Genomic DNA, 21,346 nt, shown 5'->3' on the forward strand with positions numbered 1-21,346 from the left:
TGAAAATTTGACAGTTCACACTCCACAGCTGTCAGAGTGACAGTGACTTTGGCATATAACATTTATAAGGAACGTTCCGGGTGTAGAGATGCAACAAAACTTACTAAATTAAAAATATTCAAATCATTATTCATTAATTTTCTTTGAGCGTTATTTACTGATAAATTATATTTATTTTTTAATAAAATTCTGTTGTCTTTTTTGTATGTAATGCAAAAATATTTTATTAACTGCTAAGTCATGCAAAGACTGAAAGAGACTATTATCAGACTGGCAGGCTAGACGCAATTACAACAATTTATTTTTTTGTTTAAGAAGTTATTTAGTTATGACGTTGTTGAGAGGTAAAATAATATAAAATGTAAAAATATACAATTTTAAAAATTTATACTATCAATGATCAAATATAAATAATAATTTTCGGTAAGTTTACATATTTCATAATTGAATTCATTATGATAGCTTTTTTATTGCTGTGCACTTGGTAAAAGCTCTAAGACGATTTGTTTATTATGATTTACTACATTGTACAGATTTTCAAACAGTTAAATACAAGTTCATAACATTGAATTAAGTCGATTTATCGAAATCCATACCCTTAAATCGAAATATATTTTTTGACGTCTTATAATAGTTTCTAATGTTTTGTTAGTAAATTGCGTATATATATATATATGCTTTCAGAATATAGTAGCTAAATAAAATCTGCAGTATATAAATACACCACTTTAAACCTGTATTTGTATACCTTTTTATTCGGTGCATGATTTGTTGTATTTCCTTCTCAAGTATCCTTTTGAATAAAATACTTCTGTCCCTCTCACGCAACACTTGAAACGTAAACGTCATTGACCTCTTTCATCCCCACTTCTGTCAGTCAATATTTCGATCTCGTAAGTACACAGACTCGTGGTAGTGTGCGTGGAAACAGGCATTACGTCTGTGCAATGTATTGATGTAAACATTCTCTTGTCATTTTATTTCAGTGCGTTTGGAGGATCGTATGGAAATCTTTTCAAGGCGCACTCCAAAGAAAATGTGAACAGCTGATTTCGTTTATTTAAAATTATAGTGAAACTCAATGTGTATATTTTTAATTGCGGATTTTTTTGAAAATTAAGCTTCAAACTCAGTGCTAAAAGTCTTTGTTTATAAAAGTGGTGGAAGATAAAGGTCAGTTTTTTAATAGTTTTTAAATACATTACAAATTTAAAGAAAGGTAACTAGTAGTTTATGTATCGATCGGTTATATTGTGCCGTTATTTAGTGGAACCAAATACCAGATTTGGTGTTTTCTAAATCCCTTCCATATTTCGGTGAGTATTCGGATTGTTTTTGTTTTCTATCTTACAAAACAACTAAAATATGTTACATTTTTTGTGAAGAAAAAAAACACAAGAGACTGTTTTGAAAAACAAGACACGACTGGTTTAGATGACGCCATGTACTTATAAACAACTTCCTTGTTCTAGGTAAATAGGTAGATGGTGATAAAATGCGCAATCGAACTTATCGGTTCAGTAAGCAATATTTTAACCATAGGGGTACAAAGGTAGGGCTGTTTCGTTCCACATAAATACACAAAATGTTAACATAAATTACTTTTTCTAAACAATAAAGTATTCTCCCGCTCTTTTACAAAAAGAACGATACTCTCTAAACAAAAACAGACTGTTCTCTATTACATTAATTAGCATGATGTAATATTTTTTTTCTGCACCGTTCTACATGGTCAGTTGTGTTATCGATTTTGACCGTGACCCATATAATTCTATCCGCGCGCATATCACCCACTTCCTAGTAACAAAAGCACGTCCAAATTGTTTCACCAATCAGTAATAGCTCCTATTGAGCAATAAACATCATGATAATGGTAACGATTCCGTAACAAGTGTCTTCATTATTGCCTAGGCATTCCTTTGTTGCTCCATATGGGAAAACGAGTTGCCGTGCTGTACGCTACTAATAAAAAGTAGTAACTAAGCAGCTATGTTGAAAGCTTCGTTAAGAATTTAAGATTAACAAAATTGTTACAAATATCATTTAACCGCGAAACCATTTCGTTCTTGACACAAAAATAAAATGTAGATTTGTATGTTGTGTCTGGCTGCTCGCAAAAAACGCCTCCGATTTGTTGTGAAATTTTTGGAACATAATAATATTTAAATCTAGTCTCCACCATAATCGTACGACAAAAGCATAGAATTCCCGCGCTTGCAACATCGCGTTCAGAAATAGTAAGACGTCCTTGTTACCGCCGTGCGAATTTATTAAAGTATTGTAGCCTGTGCTTTATTTTAGAACAATTTAATATAAACTGAACCTAGGTTCCATTTTTATTCATCTATTATCACGTTTTGATCGAACAATAGATGTGTAAACATTCTCAAATTGTCTTATAACAAATCGGGCGATGGTAATGGTAATGTACCCATTATAAAAATAAATTATTGAGTACTAATAAACCAAAATTAAGATAGCGTATTTCTGATGATATATATCTTTTAATTGAACGCCAAACCTCACTTTTGCGCCCCATAAGTCTCTCGATAATTTTACACACAACTTGAAAAGCAAGAAGACTACTTTTTACGATGCCTGTACTTTGGTCATCCTACTGATAACTGGAAATTAATTATCACTGGACAGTCCTAAACACGGCACAAACGTAGTTCTCTAATCAGTAATGTTTGCCGCACGTGTGATTCCACCCACGTAGCTATTTCTCTGTTTATCATCTATGACCTTCAATATCCGTATAACAATATTAGCACAGTCCTCCAAGTATCTAGTTGGAGTTATTACTTAAAAGAAAACACTCAAAACCGGAATGTTAGTAAATGAGCCGTAATGGAAAGTTCTTTCCATATTTTGCCTAAGGGCTCACTTAACTGATAATTATAATGGCCGATAATGTTATCGATCTACTATTAATTGCATCCATTAATATAATATATTAAACGTGTTAGAAATGTATCACTTATTAAATACTGAACGCGTTCACTCTTTATTTATTCATTTTCGCCTTTATAAGCGCTCGAAATTGTCTGTAATGTCATAAAATGAAATGTCTATTTGCGCGCAATTGGATTGTAGAAACACAATGACAACTGGTTACCTAAACAATGTGTGCTAGAGGAAAACTAGATAATTTTATTTCCAACAAACCTTTGTTTACAAATAAATCTACAGGTTTAAATACAAACTTGCGCCGCATGTACTACGCAGTACCATGTCTGTGTTAGGATTCACAATATTTTTTGTTATATTTGTCAATGTTGTGAAGGTCGTATGAGCGATTATCAAGCGTCAACAATTGGTCACGTCACCTCTGTTTGTATTTTTTCCACTTAATCACACATTTGTGAACTGTAAATCATTTGGAAACAAATCCAGGGGGTGCCGGCTAAGCTCGACATAAATCTAACGCTCAATGCATGGTCAGTCGTTTTTATAATATCTTTCCGATCCAGACATTATAAGCAACAGATGGGCATTAGACAAAGTGGTTTAGCTCTTGGTAGTCGAGACGTTAGGTTCACCGCCCTTCACCGTCGCGTCGCCCGACAGGGTGGCCACCCTGGATGAATTCTCATTTATCCACAAAGGAAACCACAGCGTCTGCCTTCTTTTGTTTTCCTGTAAGCAATCCTATGCGCAAACAAATGCACATGAGATGCGAGATGAGATATTGTTTGTTCGCCTTTCTAAAAACATTTTTCCAAGCAGGTTTTCGGAAAAGTGAATTGAATATTGTGAAGAAAAATTTTTCATCGATCGTTAGTAGTTGTGAGCTGAAAGTATCTAATGTTGAGACACTACAAAACTTTGACTCATTTCAGACAATGTTCTTTTATAAGTTGCATTTATTTTCAATAACTGCTTAAAATTTTGTTTAACTAAATTAGAAATGAAAGTAACAAAAAACATGGAGTTGCTGCAATATTCTAGACACGAAACTCCAATTAAGTTCTGGCATGACATGACAGTAACGTGTTCTAGTACTATGGCTAATGGTATATTTATTTTACTAGCTAAGTATACTTTAGGTTTCAAGTGTTCAACTGCGCGGACAATTAATTTTATTAGCCTCATTGTTTCAACAAGGATGTATCGCGCTTTGTCTTTGCGCTATCTAGATAGACACAGCCTTACGTATAAATCTATTAGAGTAGTTTAGAGTGAATGGTTTAAGAGGAACAGATTTAACAAAGAAAACTCCGATTTAAAATTTGCGGCTTAACTAGTGTCCACCTTATGGTCCTGGTTCTTAGCTGCACTGAGGATGAACATGAAAAATGTTCCCAATCAAAAAGGAAATAGAACAAATGCTAAATAAATCAGTAATTCGATTAAATGCAAGGATATAATTGATGGAAATCTGAAAGAAAAGACACTGAGGAAAGTGTCGCTCATTTAATTCTGTCTTTGTCATTGTTTAGTGAAATATTGAGACAGTCATTTTCGAACGTCAACGTTTTACCTCAAAACGTCGCTTGTGCATCATGTATAGATTATGATAGAGCTTTATCCTTTTAGTTAACCATTATCACAATTAAGACTTAAAAAACACCTAAGAACTATCTTAATTGTTACGTGTATAAAATAGTAATATAAGCATCTAAGTACCTGTGGTTGTGCAAAATATGATTGCAGCCATCCGGCCTTCGTTAGCTCTCGCTTTCGGAACAACCTTACTGTAGCCGCATTATAAACTAAATATAAATTACAATTTTAATACACATACTCACGTTTTTAATGTAATCATAGTTTTATCAATTTCAAGGCAGTTTTTTAGGCTGTTTTTTAAGCAAGTAAAGACAAAAGTCATATCTGTATTATGTCTTCCTTGTTCATTATTATCTATATATAATGGTTAAAAATAATCTTAATTATTTAGATTGATTCTAGCGTGAGGAACTCTAGTTCTTCGTTAGCTTATCATGTCTTCGCGTGTCATCGTACAAGCTATTGATCGCTTTCGAGTTTCTGTTCACCTTTAAGCACTGCTTCAATAGAACTTCAATAATTAAAACAAAGAAGCACAAATTATTTCTAAGAGCACTTAATTCAAATACCTTTAAATTATCACGGAATAAAATTCAAGTTATAATTCAAAAATATTCAGCGTAAATTACAAAATAACTATAATACATCGTGATGCAGGTAGAGATGGTAATATAACGTGTTATGTAAATAATAACTAGAGCGGAATTGTTTAACCTTATTACGACGGCCAGTGGTGCAAGTTGCCGAAAAATATGCCTGACTCACTAATTTGAAGCAGTAGCAGTTTTATAGGAAATGCTACTTCACAAATGGGACTCGGAACAAGTTTATAATGCATGCCATGTCACGTCGGCTACGGAATTCGAAAGGGTTATTAAAACTAACGAGAAAGATAACATTTTTATGAGGTCTTGGTATCTACCAGTATAGGTATGCTGTACGCATCCATTTTGTAGTAATATTATCGATATTCAATGAAAATCAACCGGATACATCGATTTAGATTTAAACCTAATTTAAATAAAAATTATAACCATCGACACAAAAAAAAAACAAGAAAGTATCACTTGCATTTCTATTTATGCTCAAGGAAATTCAAATATTAAAAAGACAGCGACTAGTCGTAAATATTCTACGAGTTAAAGCCTCCTTCCGACGTAATCGCAAGCATGTTTTTCCAATACATACTGGCTGTCAATGAAAAAGGTTAGGCGACGCGTAATGCACGTTAAATTTACTATCGCATTACATCCGCGATGTTCATGATGCTTTGCACAATCAATGGACGTCAGTTAGCCAACGCGAGCGCTCGCAATAGCGATATAAGCGCCTTGGAAATGTAGAACGGGATTTTATGTCATACGTAATGCGTGGTTATAGCAATTTACGGGGACTGATGTCATGTTTTATTGATATTCCACAACAAACTGACAATTTAATGTCTGGTAATAAGTGCACAACTGCAGATCAAATACAAAAGAGTCATGCTACGTCAGTTTTATCGCCTTTGAAGATTTAATATGAAATATGTCGATGGATTTTGCTGAAGCTGCAAGTAATGTTTGAAATCCCTTATGGGATATATGGGTGGTACGTGTTAAGTCTCGTTTATTGTCTGACCGTTAGGCAAATAAATTCTAATAGCCTTGACTTTATCGTGTACTACGTCCCGCCGAATATTACATGCCAGACAAGCTCTAAAGAATATAATAATTGACTTGTACTTGACTTTTGTAATTCATTACAAACACCTTTTGTAATTTTGTCCCTTGGCTTTTGCGAAGGTCGTTTTTTGTTGAGTGTTTGATTTAATAAAATTAACTTCTGCTATTTGACTGGTGCTTGTGAATCAAATAAGATAATGAGAGTTAGTAAACTTTTATCAGAAATTTCACAAGAAAATTCCTTGATTCTAAACTGATAGTCATTTATTTATCAACCATTACTGGACAGCTAAAATCTATCCCAATCTTATTGAAATCGCACAAATCATCATTGGGTACATTGATATATCTAAAAAGTATTTACTCATAATCATGACATGTCGTTCGCTATCGCTACAGCTAACAGCTGTGACTGTGAGACAAAGCACTAATTAAGTTTAATGCACATTTGAACTCGACCTTGGCGCAGTAGTCACGAGACAACCCGACTACTTCGCATTGAGCAACATCCCTTCTAATATTGTTCCTACCGTTTTATTTTCTTGCTAACGTTTCTATGAACTTAGTTATTTTGTTCCTTCAGTTCTCTTTCTTAATTATTTCATCAAAGAGCGAACTGTGATATCCGCAATTTTTATTGCGCGGTGTATCAATAATTATCTAGCATTGAATTTGCACAATTATTGATGTAAATATGCTTGCTTATTTTTCTTACCAATTTATTATTTATTTCGGAGATCGAAATCTTAATATCATTGCAATCATAGTCTATTTGATTGACTAATCGCCTATCTTAGAACTGACAACACTAAAATAGATTAATTTCAAGGCTTACTCTACTAATTGTGTAACGTCGCCAAGAGATAGCGGAAATATAATGCAATTTTTTAATGTCGATTATTTTTTGCGTCATGTTGTCTAAATATGTAACTATTTATGTATTCATAGACTATATCTTAAGCCTTTTAATCTATTAACTTACGCTTTTAAACAGTCGCGACGTAGAGAAAGTGTTACGAAAATGTTACGTTGGAAAAAAATATCTAAAAATTAATAAACATCAACCGTAATAAAGAGCGTCTCTATAATCTTTATTAAACAATTTTGACCATACAACCATGCGAAATAAGATTATTCTGTGTCACTTATATTGTGGAATTATCTTGCCTTTTTTTTAAGTAACCTTTTTTTTCGTCAGAACTACAAATGAACCATAAACAATACTATTTATGCAGCGTTAACTTCTATAAGTAACAGAAAATACATTTCCTTTTTACCGTCCTAAAGCACGAACACATGAAACAATGATATTCCTACATTTATTTTCTGTTCGGCACTTTGTTAGAATCCTTGCATTGAGAACATAATTTAGTTCAAAGTCAAGTATAAGGCTAAGCATTAATTAAGCACATAAAGGTTTAGTATCGTAAAGTATCTTAGACATAAAACAATACTAAGAATGCTAAGAAAGAATCGGAATACACATCAAACCACGTGTTAAAATGTTTGTCAACATAATACACCTCTGCTAGCGTCATTATTCTATTGCTAGGTGTAAGCCGGTAATGAAGTCCTTGAGAAAATATTCCGGTCGGTTGGCTTATTGCTTTACGTACTATGTATTTATTTAGCCGGTTGCGCATGAGTTCAACCGAGAAGGAAACCCCGCTCATTAATATTGACCAATTAATTAATTTCAAATTGAACCTTCGATGGCTTTGATTGTGTAAATGAATGATAGTAACCTTAAATATTTATTATGCACTTAACTGCTGACAGTCAAATATAACAATTTGAGATGGTAATTACATTTTATAGCAGTCCGAAGTAAATTAGGGTCAGCACCCTTTGGCAACGAAAGCGATGTAATCGAGGCTACGCAAGTAACATAATCAATCAGAACATACCAAGTGACGTGTTATTAAATCTAAATATTCCTTGTTACAGGCACAGAAATCAGGAATCATAGGTGGTCATAATGCCGTCACTCCTCGAAGCCCTGGAGGGCAAATACGGCGCGAAGGGAGAAATAAACCCTTCTATAGATGACATGCCGGTCGCCATATTTGTGCCAAAGCGCTCACCGAGGCTCAGTGTACCCACGCTGCTGGTGCTCAACGACTGCGACATCGACTGCGCCGGGGACGCTCTGGCCCTCGCAGATAAGTGCGCCGACGTCGTCGAACTGGACCTAGCCAATAATAAACTTAGCGAGTGGGAAGAAGTAAGAAAATAATATCTAACTGCATCATTCTATAACAAAGCAGACCCCGACTAAGCTAATCTAAAATCTAACCCCTTGCTTTCTTACCAATGATCACAGGTTACAAATATGCTGTAATAAGCTCGCTTTTCCCACAATTATAACAAACTGTGCCAATTATTGGTTATAAGACTGCACCTATTTCCGCGGTGTTACGTATTAACTCCTCAATTATCTATGACTAACGCATAGTTTCGTTGCAGATATTTGCGATATTGGAACAGACACCAAGAGTGAGATTTTTAAACTTGAGCTTTAATCGTCTGTCAGCGCAAATTCAAGCGGCACAAACACTCCAACCACGATGGGACTGTCTAAGCCACCTCATTCTAAATTCTACATACGTCGGCTGGCCGAGTGTCTACGCGTTACTCAAAGCTCTACCAGCTCTGGAGGAGTTGCATTTGAGCCTTAATGAGTACTCCTATGTAGACTTGAGCGGGCAGGAAGTTGAAGAGAAGGACCATTGTGAGGCGTGTTCACGACTCAACGTCGATGTCACTGAGCCCGTGCACGAACAGCTTAAGAAACTACATTTCTCTGGAAACCCTGTTAGCAGTTGGCGAGAAATCTCCAAGCTTGGCTATGCCTTCCCTAATTTGGAAACCCTATTGGTAAACGATTGTCCAGTAGCCACTCTAGAACCGGATCCGTGTGAAAAATGTGGTGATAACAATGGCAACAAGGCGAGTCACGATGCCTTCCCGTAAGTGAATCTAATCTGTAATTGTTATCAAGGAACAATTGGGTCAATATGTCTATATTGCCATTGACCAATTGAACTTCAGAATTTAAATAATGTTTGCTTCGTTAAACATCACATCATTGAAGGCATTGGTATTCCAGGCACCTCCGCTTCCTAAACCTGAACAATACGGGTTTATCGACTTGGGATGAGGTGGATCGACTGGCACAGTTTCCTGCTCTCAAGAGTTTGCGAGCGCAGGTGAGTTAAAACACAACACCTGTTAATCTCATAATGTATTCTCGGCACATCGGCAAATGTTTGCTAATGCTGACCTCGCGAATGTTGGATTATGCACATGGCAGGAACTGTGTTGTGTACGGTACTGTAGGCAGACTTAGAACAAGGGATTCGTAAAAGAACATAGTTCAAAAAGCTACTTTGGATTGTAGAGTTGTTATCAATATTTCTTCGAAACTGCAAGCAGTTTATAATATTATCTGCAAGTGCTCTTGGCATTACGTGATGTGTTAGTGTTTGCCAAAGCGGTACTGGCGCCAACTTGTAATCTGAAGAACACCGCGATAACCGATATACATTTGAGGTTAGACGGTAGCGCATCAAGTGTTCGGCTGTGTGTTTTAAATTAACCGTGTAACGTCCCTCGGGATCTCGGTGGCCTGGCGTAATGCGGGTGAAGGTCTTCCAGATATAGTGGCGGCCTACTTGACGCTTGTGCAACGTTAGCTAATATGCCACCGATCTCAAAGGCATGCGTTATTTCATCACGTCCGTGCTCGCGAGTCTGAACGGGAATACATTTTATAGGATTTACCTTGGATTGTCTCTACATTTCGCTTTTATGATCCGTTCATTGTGGATACTTTCTTAGACGAATGCCGTTCCCTGAGTTTCTGTATTCCCTATCTTACGTTTTTGTAATCGTTCCTGCAACGCTTTTTATACCATTCAAAGTAGTAAAATTATGTTTTATCAAGTTCAAGGTAACGCAATATATTACCTATTCGAAAGGGCCGCCTAAATGCTAATAGCTTTGTGTACACGTTTCTGTCCTTTGTTACGCAAACTGTTAATCATTGTATCAGCCATAGTTTTGTACTACTATGGATCGTAAGTATATAAGAATAGAGTTATTTTTACCATGGATAATATGATATGGATAGAGTCCACGTTTTGTGACGGTCATGCGACAGAGAATGTGAAAGTGTGCCTATTTGTTTTGATATGCGCTTAATGCATAGGTTTATGAGCCGTATTCATGAAATGTTAAATTGCATTCGTATTAAACATTGCGCATTAATTTATGTACAAGTTAAACACCTACATGAAACACTATTAGGCATTGTAACTTTGAAATAGGTTATGCCTTTTGATTACAATGCTCTTAACGATTGTGTTTAATACGTTATTAAATAAAAAGATAGGTAACTTCAATTACCGTTAAATTATGTTCACGTAACAAAGGATGCGTATTCACGTTTGAGAGCAAAGTACTAATGAAAACCAGTCGATAGCATAAAGTTTGAAAGACGTTGCATATTCACCGCAAAACGAAACATTAGACCTTCTGCTTTCAACCAAAAAGGATTAATACAATTAAATCGACTAACGACCACAAAAACTTGAAAGAAAGGGTTGCACCGCGGTAAGCAAATAAAAAACTTAAAAGGTAGCGTTCACGATGAATCATATTGAAAATGAATCGAACTCGCTGGTTCGGTCGTTCACATTAACAGCTGAGCTGGCGGCCTTGTCTCACTATGTAACTTTCCTTTGCCCGTTAATATTCGAACTTCGAAGAAATAACAAAGGAATTAATTAAACTCTTATACAGAGAAAGGTTATTTATTTAAAAATAAAAGTCATCCTGCCTTGATCGCCTGAAACCCTTCAAGAAACAAAAGCATAAAGACGAAATTGGAACACTTTTTAGTCCCTGATATTGTATATCCTTTTTATTCACGACCTATTTGGAAAACACAGCGATAAAGTACAATGACAATACAATAGAAGGTTATGCGCTGGTAATGAATGGGCCAAACTGGTTTTCCAACAGTCTTACCTCGTCTTCCGTGTCTGTGGCCCACTATTTTCGCTATCTGGTGGGCCCCGATAAGAGAAGCCTGCTCACCGCGTTCTACTAGTAAATTACATTATAAGTGCAAGCTTTAGTTAACTACCTGTTGCAAAATAGATCGCAGCAGTATTGGATTTCTTCACTCTACATTTGATTGCTAGTAAGCCTGTATTTTTATTGCATAATTGAATGAGTTAAAATAATAAAATATCTGAAGTTAAGATAGCACATATCGTTTAAATTTAGGAAACTTGGTGTTGAAATATCTAAAGACGGCTAAGAGCTATCTGGTTATTAAGCCTTGTCCTAATATGTGAATTAATGTGAACTTTACATTTTTTTTATTATTATTTCGTATTGGAAAGTTTCATGTAAATACGCGTAGACTTGTAAATAAGCAATAACGTTCACACCCTTCTACTTGTAAATAAAGTGTTAAATTGCACTCTGTCTAGTGTGTGGATATTTTGGTAATCTGGTTTTGGATAATTACAAATATGCTGTTTGGATGATAAAAATATGAAAGATGAAAATTCTGCATATTCCCAACTAAAACGAGACTGTAACGGTATTTATTTGGATACTTTTCTGCTTTAAATATAGCATATAGCAGCACTCTTTGAATATTGCAATCTTTAAATTGAACACATTCACATAATATAAAAGTTTATCGGCGCTGCAATATCGTTGATAGCAGTTTAGCTTCGCAAGCTGCAATTTTGGTGTTCCCCGTTCGTTGTGTATTTACCTAATATGTTTATGTAGCCGTTTGTTTTATTAAAATATGTGCTCCAACAAATTGGAAAATGACTCGCCACGTGTGAGGACAATAAGCTGCACTCCATGATTCATATTGGGGTGTCAAACAGTCGACTCTACCTTTGATTTTACCCACGCCTTTTGCGCGTCACTTCACTTTTTTGCGAGTTCATATACTTAAGTTTTGATTCATTTTCTTCCCTTGCCACTCACTGGCTTTAAAATCGAAATTGTCTGTTCCGTTTTACATTGTACAAGTATATCTGTGTATTATCAGATTCAGATGTTTCCCTTTCAAACCTTTCCCTCCGTAGAATGTAGATGTCATAATAAGATAATGTAAGATAACTGTCTTGGTCGCTAGGTGAATACAAAATTTATAGATTTGGACGTGGAGTGTCGACCGGGTCGCCCGGTCGCCGGTCTGACCCAGAAACACGTGCATTGCTCGCTCTATTCGTTCTATGCCGTAGTGTGATATAAATACGTACCTCATCAATACCATAAGAGAAGTACTCAATAGAATATCTTTGTTTATTACTCATAAAATATAATGGTAAACTTATAACGGTTGTTAAACATAATTTCTCTATAAAAGATGTACCACTCGCCGTCTTTTCATGGCCTATGAATTCATTACTTTGCCGGCACTTCCCGTTTCAGGTCAACTTTCCTAGCGAACCTCACGTATATTTTGCTTTAAGTCCTTTGTGCATACGTTGCATAGAAAGTAGGACCTTTAATAACACTCCGTATTATTTACGCTTTGGCTCTACATATTTCAGCAATTTTTCAAATACGTAACTTTTTTGGATTATAAAGCTATTTTCTTAATGAAAGCGAAGTTTTAAATTATACTAGTTCGTAAGATTAATAAAACCAGACTTCAGGAATGTGCGAATAGTCTTCAGATTACAAAGCGTGTCTACACCAAAAATACACCCTTAAATGTTCCTTCCTTCAATTGTAAATTATCGGCAAAATTACATGTGTATACAAAGGTTCATTACTCAAGTGTTTATATTAACATTGTAAAGGGCACTTAGGCAGTTTCCTTTGTCACGCAATGCAGTAGTTTCCCTTTAGTAACAGCTAATTCGATTGTTCGCCGCAAACTTGCTTAGCTTGGTACTTCTTGATTTGCGGAGAAGTCTCTTCCATTTCAAGATAGTGATTAGATAATTTGACATTTTGCAATTAGACCTAGTTACCCATATTTATCGTAAAACGATTAAAAGTGATATAATCTAAACAGTTTTTACTGCTGAAATGTTAGAAACGTGTTCCTACTGTTCCAAATAAAGAAACCAAACTATTTTTTAAATTTTTGACAAGAAATACTTTAGTATTGTCAACGAATGCCAAGTAAGCAAAAACTTAAACCATAATATACCGTATATCCTTGAAATCTCCTTTATTCGACCTCAGTTTAGAACCGAGGTATCAAGGTTTCTCCACATCCCTACGAAATACGCTCTGCAAAAAACTACAGTCGCAATGCGTAAAAACAGAACTTAAATATTTAACTCGAAATAAAATTGTATTTTAAACACACAGATAGCGCTAATTATAGTAATTATGGTTGTTTAATCGTTTTCGGTGAAATATTACCTAACTTGAGTTTTGAAACTAGATTAGATCGAGTTTACATACCTAGAGCTCGTATGGTAATTTGCGTAGGCGAGCTAAATATTACTTTATTAAAACGATGGCCCAGACAGTATTAAGGACTTTTGCGCAGTTTTCACTAACCAATGACGTCATACTTATTTTCGCCCTTGAACTGGATTCAAGGTTTTATTAAATAATAGCCGTCTAATAGAGATTCCTTGGGGGTTCTAAAATATATTCTAACTTGAATGTCTGAATGAATAAGTTTGTTCATTAAGTTTGTATTTTATTTTAATGCAAAGTATTTATAATGGGCTGATATTTAATCGTACAATTATATCGTGCTAAAAGTTGAATTAATTAAATAGTAACTACTATTTATCGTTGGGAGGTCCTTTATAACGTGTATTTCTGCGTGTGTTTTTTATACATTATATTCGATAGATTATACAATCTACGTAATGTTTTACAAATTACGTCTCATACATAAACATTCGATTCGACGGTTTCCTTTGTCGTCGTACAAGTCGTATTAGGATTTGAAATCCACTTCATAAATAAGTACGCAGGTATGTCAGCACGAAATATTTCCTACTTCTTTGTTGTGTTACGTACACGCTACTCGCTAGATCGCGATATCTCGCAGTAATGCTAGCTATTATTTATTATACCATGACTAAGCCACTGTTGGAGCTGCGAGCTCCAGTGCATCGTGCATCGGGCATCGTGACCCCTCGCTACACATCACTCCAATAAACAAGACAACTAAATATACGTGTAGGTGTTTTCGAATTACGAAATGAATAGACGCAATTATTTATATTATGCGTATTATGTTACGGAATATAGGCTTTTATCGTCGTTTTACCGGTTTTCGATACGACACGTAATCACGTGCTATTCAGCTTATAACGGTATTGTAGATTTATGGGTGTTGCATAAAATAAACAAGTCAAAAATAATTGACAAAGAAAAACTATGATAATAAACAGTACTCTCTAACAAATGATGGAAAAATGATTACAATTAATTAGCTGGCTTTCTAGGAAAACCCCGCATAGACTATTAAATGCAATAAATCTTTGACGGGCACTGACATCCACAATTCCACACTATGCATTAATGCTGCATACATCTGCTAACACAATGAAATCGATATTGTAAATTTAATGATTCAGAACGGGGCTGTTACCGATCGGAACGGAACTTCAAATTATAACCGTTTATTTAATTTTGGAACGGTCGTGTGTGACGCTCCCGCGGTCCGTGTGGGTAGTCGCTAGTCAGATGTTACTCAGCCGATCAGAGGGGAGGGGTCAATTCTGCAATATATTTTTTCAACGGTCTGTTGATTGCTACCCGTCAGCTGACTTTTCCAACCCTTTCTCTAACCTGTGAATCTGACATGAACAAGTCTTTTGTCCAATTTCATATTTTGACAGCTGGATAGCAAAACTATTGAAGGAGACGGATGTTACATAGTTTTCTCTTCAAACAAATTCTGCCGTCGGAAGTTTTTGTCTTTAAAGCCTCAGCATAATTCCTTCACATTTATGAGAAACAATGGTATCTCGCAACTTGTTAGCAAAACAAACAAATCACTTTTAAAAGAAAACAAAAAGCGAAGAAAGGATAAGTCAAAATAATGCTTATAAATAAATAATCAATACGCTTGCTGTATGAATCTGATAAATTATTAATCCCTTCGGTCTGAACCATGTTTTGCGGTACCAAAAATGTAAGCTCTCCATAAGAAGAGCGTAAACATGCGGCAATAGTAAATTCCGTAGGGACCGATGCATGCAAAGGTGATTCCGCCTTCCGTTTTTAGGCAAAACAGGCCAGCGTTGTTGAACGCACGCTCAAAGATCTGTACTAGGGAGAACAAAGGAACTATTGATAATCAGACTCTAAACCCAACGGCCTTAGTCATTAGTTCTAATTTTCCTTAAGCGCAAAATATGAGGTCTTGGAATGTTATTTGAATTTTAGTCTCTATGCATACCGGATTAGCGACTAATTTGGCATGTACGGATTAAAGTCAAATAGGTGTACAAGTTCGTAGTTAAAGTGCCACTTTCATTTCCATCCTATGTTCGAAAGGGTGAAACTAGACCCACTTAAAATGATTACAAGATTTTGTCTAACATGTAAGTAGGTATTATAACATATTGTAGTCTAAGTATACTTCACGAAGTGTTCAAATATTAATCTGTTTATCGCTTTATTTTGTCAAATATTTTACCTTACTATGATTCCAATCAATCCATACACCAAGTGGGTAAAGGCAACCCCTTTGAACAAGAATTGTTACGAATCATTACGAAACTCCTTGCCCTAAAATACGCAGAAATAATTAACTTAGTAGATATACAAACTTGGTTGTCCCGAGTAAGCTGACATCTACATTGAATATATAACATGAGTATTAAGTACATAAATCCACGGTGAGGTGAGGACAGTAGGAACTAACGTCTTCGCTTCGATCCGCGCCCTACAAGGAAACTTGATCCTGTTTGGACCTTGAGACGAACAAAAAGCAAATCAATTCATCTTTATGACTTTTTGTTTCCATTCGATTATCCTTTAGCTCTGAATCGTGATCTTGCAAAAGAAGCAAGATCTTTTTATAGTCTTCGGGAGCCAGTAGGACTCTTGTATCTTTATAGGAAATTAATATACAATCAGCATAACAAGTGAAGTGAACATTCATTCACATTTTTTTTTAATTCAAATGTGTTTTTAGATCTTTTTGGTCTCAAGGAGTCATGTTACTCCATTTAAATTTTATGTGAAAAAAGTGTTTATAGACTTGAGATTCTGCATGTAGACTTATGTATGATTTCGTAAATGACACCTATGATCTCCTAATACCAAACCCTAGTTTCAATAAGAACGTATTACATTTGTAGGTAATTGTATTATTTCAAGTGTATTTTACATCATAACCTTGTGCGCATGTGTACAGCATTAAACACTCGCACATAAAAATCAAGGCCAAAATGTAAACAGACAGTGAACGCTATTCACGACTTATTAGGTTTTAGATATAATATTATCTGCATAAATGCGTGTTTACCTATATGAATAAAGATTTAAAGATACCTATATGCGCTATAAGACCATGCATAAATACTATAAATAGGTATCTATTAATAGAACAGAACAGACCTAACAAGATTTTCGGTAAAAAATAAATGTTTTATAGGCACATGTACAAACATAAAGATAAAAAAATAATATTTATCGTAATATTCCTCATGTGTACGGTTATTATGACACAGTTATCACCGGCCTCGGTGGCGCAGTAGGCAGCGCGTAAGTCTCATAATCTTAAGGTCGTGAGTTCGATCCTCACCCGGGGCAGATCTTTTTGCCTTGTTTTATTTTATTTTTTGGTCAAATACATTTGTCTATATTTATAGTTTTTTTTACATTAACAGTATTTCACAATCATTATTATAATTAAATATTCGTTTTTCCTTATACTTTTGTTAACTTATCAGTTGTGATGGATATATTATCTAATATTAGGTATCTAGTATTTTTACAAAGAATTGCATTTTACGTAAACAGGTATTTATTATATTAATAATAACATAATATTATTATTGTTTATGGCTAATTATTCAGTAAATTCGCAGGTTCGCAAGTTTACTGCAGACAGGCTTGGCTATGATTTCATTTTCCGATGTTCCACCTACTTAGATAATAGAGATAGCCGTTTAGTAAATCGATAACAAATTTCATCATACACCGCAAATAGTGTAACTTTTTCTGGAGTATCTGAAACAAGAAAAAGTATCAGGCGTACCAGAAAAAGTATCACTTACCCGCAACCCTTAGGGCCTTGATTCTGCTATTTACAATGACCGATTAATGAATGGCCATTAATTCATAGGCCATTGAGAATAGCAGAAATTGGGACCCTGTACTCAGCCAAGCAAACAATACCACACAAACATGTGCTGCTAAAACATTCTTCAATACATAAAGTGTATGACTTTTGCCCATCATTGGTTGTCGCGTTGTTCCAGGGCTGGCCACTATGGGAGCGTTTCGAGTCGACAGAGCACGAGCGGCGGTTGTTGCTGGTGGCGCGGCTGCCGCACGTGCGGACCCTGAACGGCGGCGGCGCCGTGCCCGTGGAGGAGCGCGACGCCGCCGAGCGCGCCTTCATACGGTACTACATGGAGAAGCCCGAGTCCGACCGACCCGATAGGTACGTAAATACAGCAAATATAGATACACATACAACATCATGCTTGCGATATTACATGATAATAATATGAGGATAGTTTGGAGGCAGGATTATTTGGTCAAAGTGAGGTGCGTCAGACAGGTTTATAATATACTAGCTTTTCGCCCGCGGCTTCGCCCGCGTCGAGGCCGGTTGTATCGCGTTTCCAAGACAACTCTTCAAAAGTCCGGGATAAAAACTCATCCCATGTTCTTTCTCAAGGTCAACTCTGTCTGTACCAAATTTCATTAAAATCGGTTCAGTGGTTTAGACGTGAAAGCGTAAATGACAGAAAGTCAGAGTTACTATCACATCTATAATATTAGTAGACTTTTATTTAAACCTTTACCTCTTGCTATATCTGCATCACCCTTTGGTTGACTGGTAGAGAACGCCCCAAGCATTAAGTCCGCCATTGTACATTGAATGTATAAAGTGTATTTTTTTTTTATCAAAGTAAGGTGCGTTAGTCTTGTTTTTTTTTAATTGTGTTGGGAGTTGCTCTATACCGCTAGGTATGTAGAAGTTTTCAATTTTTGCCTGTGTTACTGTAGCTGTTTTTCTTAAGCGCTTAGTTAATTCGATTTCTCCACTCCCAAAACATTGATAATTTAATTTCGAGGAAGAACTCATAATGTAAACAAAATAAGATATAATGTGCAATTGAACTCCAAGTTCATTAATTAAATTACTTTCTCTCTCCAATTAGTCGTACTACTATCTGGTAGATACCTTTATGAATATAGTCCTTATGCAGCAATTCCTATCGTTGGGGTGAATGTAGGCGACGTATCTGTGCTAACAACTTTGACCTACATAAATGACTAAAGTCGCATGCAAATATCTTGCGTAGGTGTGAATAGTGATAAAATCTCACTCAATTAATACCTTGTTTCACGCTGACGTATAAGCGTGGCTAAGGCAGGTGAATTACGTCTTTGTTGCGTATTGCGCCGCACACGACGCGACGCGGCGTGACTCGGCGTATTTACAAATAAACATAACATATTATTTAATTGACGTAAGCAAGTAATAAAAACGCTACTCAACGCTGACTACGCGCTATCCTTTGATTTCGCGAACCGGATTCGCTTAGGGTCGCCTGTCTGGACCCAGACAGTTAGGCGTAGGTCAATCTCAAGGACTTCAAAGGCCTCTACAATGATTACAACATTGATTGCGGAATTGAATTCTGTACAAAGCGTAAAGTATTTGTATCAAGTACGCAGTGGCCTGCTCTCGTTTTTTTTTTTAATTGTATCACGATTTTTTTTAACATAAGTTCGACAATTTGTCTGTTATAAATACTGGTCTAAAAAGCTGTTTATTTCTTTATTTTTGCAAGTGTTTGATTTTACTTACGTATTTATTGCTACTTACTTATTCCCCTATAATTGTTTAGGTACTGGGAGTTGGTGGGCGTGCACGGCAAGCTGGACCCGCTGGTGTCTGTGGACCTGAGGCCCGAGAAGCGCGTTCAGATCACCTTCCGCTGCGGCGACACCAGCGAAGTGCGCACCGTCGATGTGTATAGGTTAGTTCCTTTTTGAGAGGATGCGGGATCCTCATGGACACCCACATCATCGGGGAGTGGGTAGTGATAGACTCTTACTGTCTAAACATGAACCGCCGCGTACCGTGTCCAAGTTGTACTTGTTATATGTATATACACCGTGATTTTTTAGTCGTCTTACAAAAGCAGCCCAGTTCATGTATCCAATGACTAGAACACGTTCATGATAAAAAAATAGGTATTTACGAGATTTGAAAAAAAAAATGCAATTTTTATTCAATATTATGATGCAATTCGTAGTTTTTTAGAAACACAGCTCTGTTGCGAGCGCGGTCCAAGCCTTGTAACAATGCAATAGTGAGAGGCGCGGGCGGAGGCGTTTTTATCATTTTTAAGAGTATATTTCAGATATCTCTTGTATAATTTTCTTCGTACTTATTATCTTAGTTGATGATAAAAAAATAATAATCGCGCCTAGGGGTATTTTACGTCGGATACATGAACTGGGCTGCTTTTGTAAGACGACAAAAAAATCACCGTGTATATTCCCAGATTTGTAACTATCACTATACTTTGGTGGAGCAAGCTTTTATTACTAGATACTGGGATACTAGCATACCTACGTCGCTTAACACTAGAAGTTGAAACCAGTATAGCTTTTATTCAGGCATTCAGTTTGACTCAGTTTGTTTTATTTAGGACAAATACCTAAGATCGATGAGTTAGTCACGTGATTTATTTTTTCCAGAAATCCCTTTAACAGCTCGGTTGTTGTCTAATTTGATCAGCGTGTTACTTTCAATGTGAATAACGTGTCACCTCGTAATAAAAGTTCATGTGAAGTAAATCTGAATGTATGTGAAATATGTTAAACAAGGTAATTTTTGTGTATTATTTTTAATTAGACAATTTAACGATAGTTCAAAGGGGTTTCGGGGATTTTTATATATTCCTAGTAGGTATGTAGCATTGCCGTTTCTCTGCTCCCGTATTATTACTGAATAAAAATATTTTTCTTCAAATCCGTATTGACAAGTGTTGTTTCTTGTTTCCAGAACTGTATCTGACTTGAAGACACGATTAGAACGTATGGCCGGCTTTCCCGCGGCTAAAATGAGACTATTCTACGTCGACCAGGAGCTTAGGGATACCCAGGTAAATAATCTTTACTAACCTCAAGATTTGACTCTTTAGTCTTTTGCCTAAACTACTAAGTTAGATTACAAGTGATTTTTTTCCAATACGTTAAAATCAAATTGTCTCGTTCCAGGCTTTCCATGGTCCAGAGGAGATGAAGTACCCTACAAAGCAGCTGTACTCGTACAACATAAGGTCAGGCGATGAGATCATCATCGACTCCAAACTGAAGCACAGCATCTCCGTGAACTCGACCGCGTGAGACTTCCTGACGCCAACAGCACCTCGGTGGCATCTCATACACACACGAGGACTAAGACTGAAACATGCCATCGTGCCAGTCTCAATCGAAATCAACTAAACAAGTATACTGCCGCCGTTCACATGTCTAGGGATACAACTGACATGTGACAAGTTTTGCCTACAACATGCCATTTCGTATATTTTTTTTCATGTTACTGAACGTCTTACTAACCTTGATTTACGTGGAATGAGTTAATTATATTTTTTGTGAGAAATCATTTCTGTTTTTTCCATGTTGATTGTCTTAGATATAATAACGCAAAGTATTACAAATGTAGTGGATGTTAACGGTTGTCACAAAGCATTTAGCTTTAAGGATATGATTTGAGCTGTGAGCTTTACTTTACTAACTTATGGACAGCTTCATGAAATAGCACAATTACGCCTATAAAATTCTTAAGAAAAACTGAATCATGAATTATATTTTATAACTAAATTATCAAGTAATTATGCATGATATATTGAAAGTCAAAATACCCTCGATTTTATTTGCAATAAGCAACTGTGATAATAAAGCTTAGATTACAAAATCTAAGGTAAACTACTTATGACGTGACATTATTT

At 35.9% G+C, this 21,346-nt stretch overlaps 1 protein-coding gene and 1 non-coding gene across 6 annotated transcripts; both read left to right on the top strand.

Annotated features, from left to right (window-relative positions):
• Window positions 1-381: 381 nt before the first annotated feature.
• On the top strand, window positions 382-21,000 carry LOC113495807 (tubulin-specific chaperone cofactor E-like protein). 5 transcript variants are annotated; one of them, XM_026874762.1, is made up of 9 exons: window positions 382-423; window positions 987-1,173; window positions 8,121-8,397; window positions 8,640-9,142; window positions 9,283-9,382; window positions 17,627-17,811; window positions 19,232-19,363; window positions 20,398-20,497; window positions 20,613-21,000. In XM_026874762.1, exons 3-9 carry the CDS (start codon window positions 8,152-8,154, stop codon window positions 20,739-20,741), a joined length of 1,395 nt encoding a protein of 464 aa, XP_026730563.1. In that variant the 5' UTR covers window positions 382-423; window positions 987-1,173; window positions 8,121-8,151; the 3' UTR covers window positions 20,742-21,000. The 5 variants fall into 5 exon arrangements, 4 of the variants coding, with proteins under 4 accessions (XP_026730563.1, XP_026730564.1, XP_026730562.1 ...); XR_003400760.1 differs by lacking the exons at window positions 382-423; window positions 20,613-21,000 and adding an exon at window positions 20,091-20,219 and having other exon boundaries at window positions 895-1,173; window positions 20,398-20,451; XM_026874763.1 differs by lacking the exon at window positions 382-423 and having other exon boundaries at window positions 898-1,316.
• Trnam-cau lies at window positions 16,883-16,955 on the top strand. Its single transcript has one exon. It is a non-coding gene; the product is annotated as a tRNA-Met (tRNA).
• Window positions 21,001-21,346: the final 346 nt, after the last annotated feature.

The sequence above is a fragment of the Trichoplusia ni genome, chromosome 7 (genome assembly GCF_003590095.1).
Source record: "Trichoplusia ni isolate ovarian cell line Hi5 chromosome 7, tn1, whole genome shotgun sequence".
Lineage (NCBI taxonomy): Eukaryota > Metazoa > Arthropoda > Insecta > Lepidoptera > Noctuidae > Trichoplusia > Trichoplusia ni.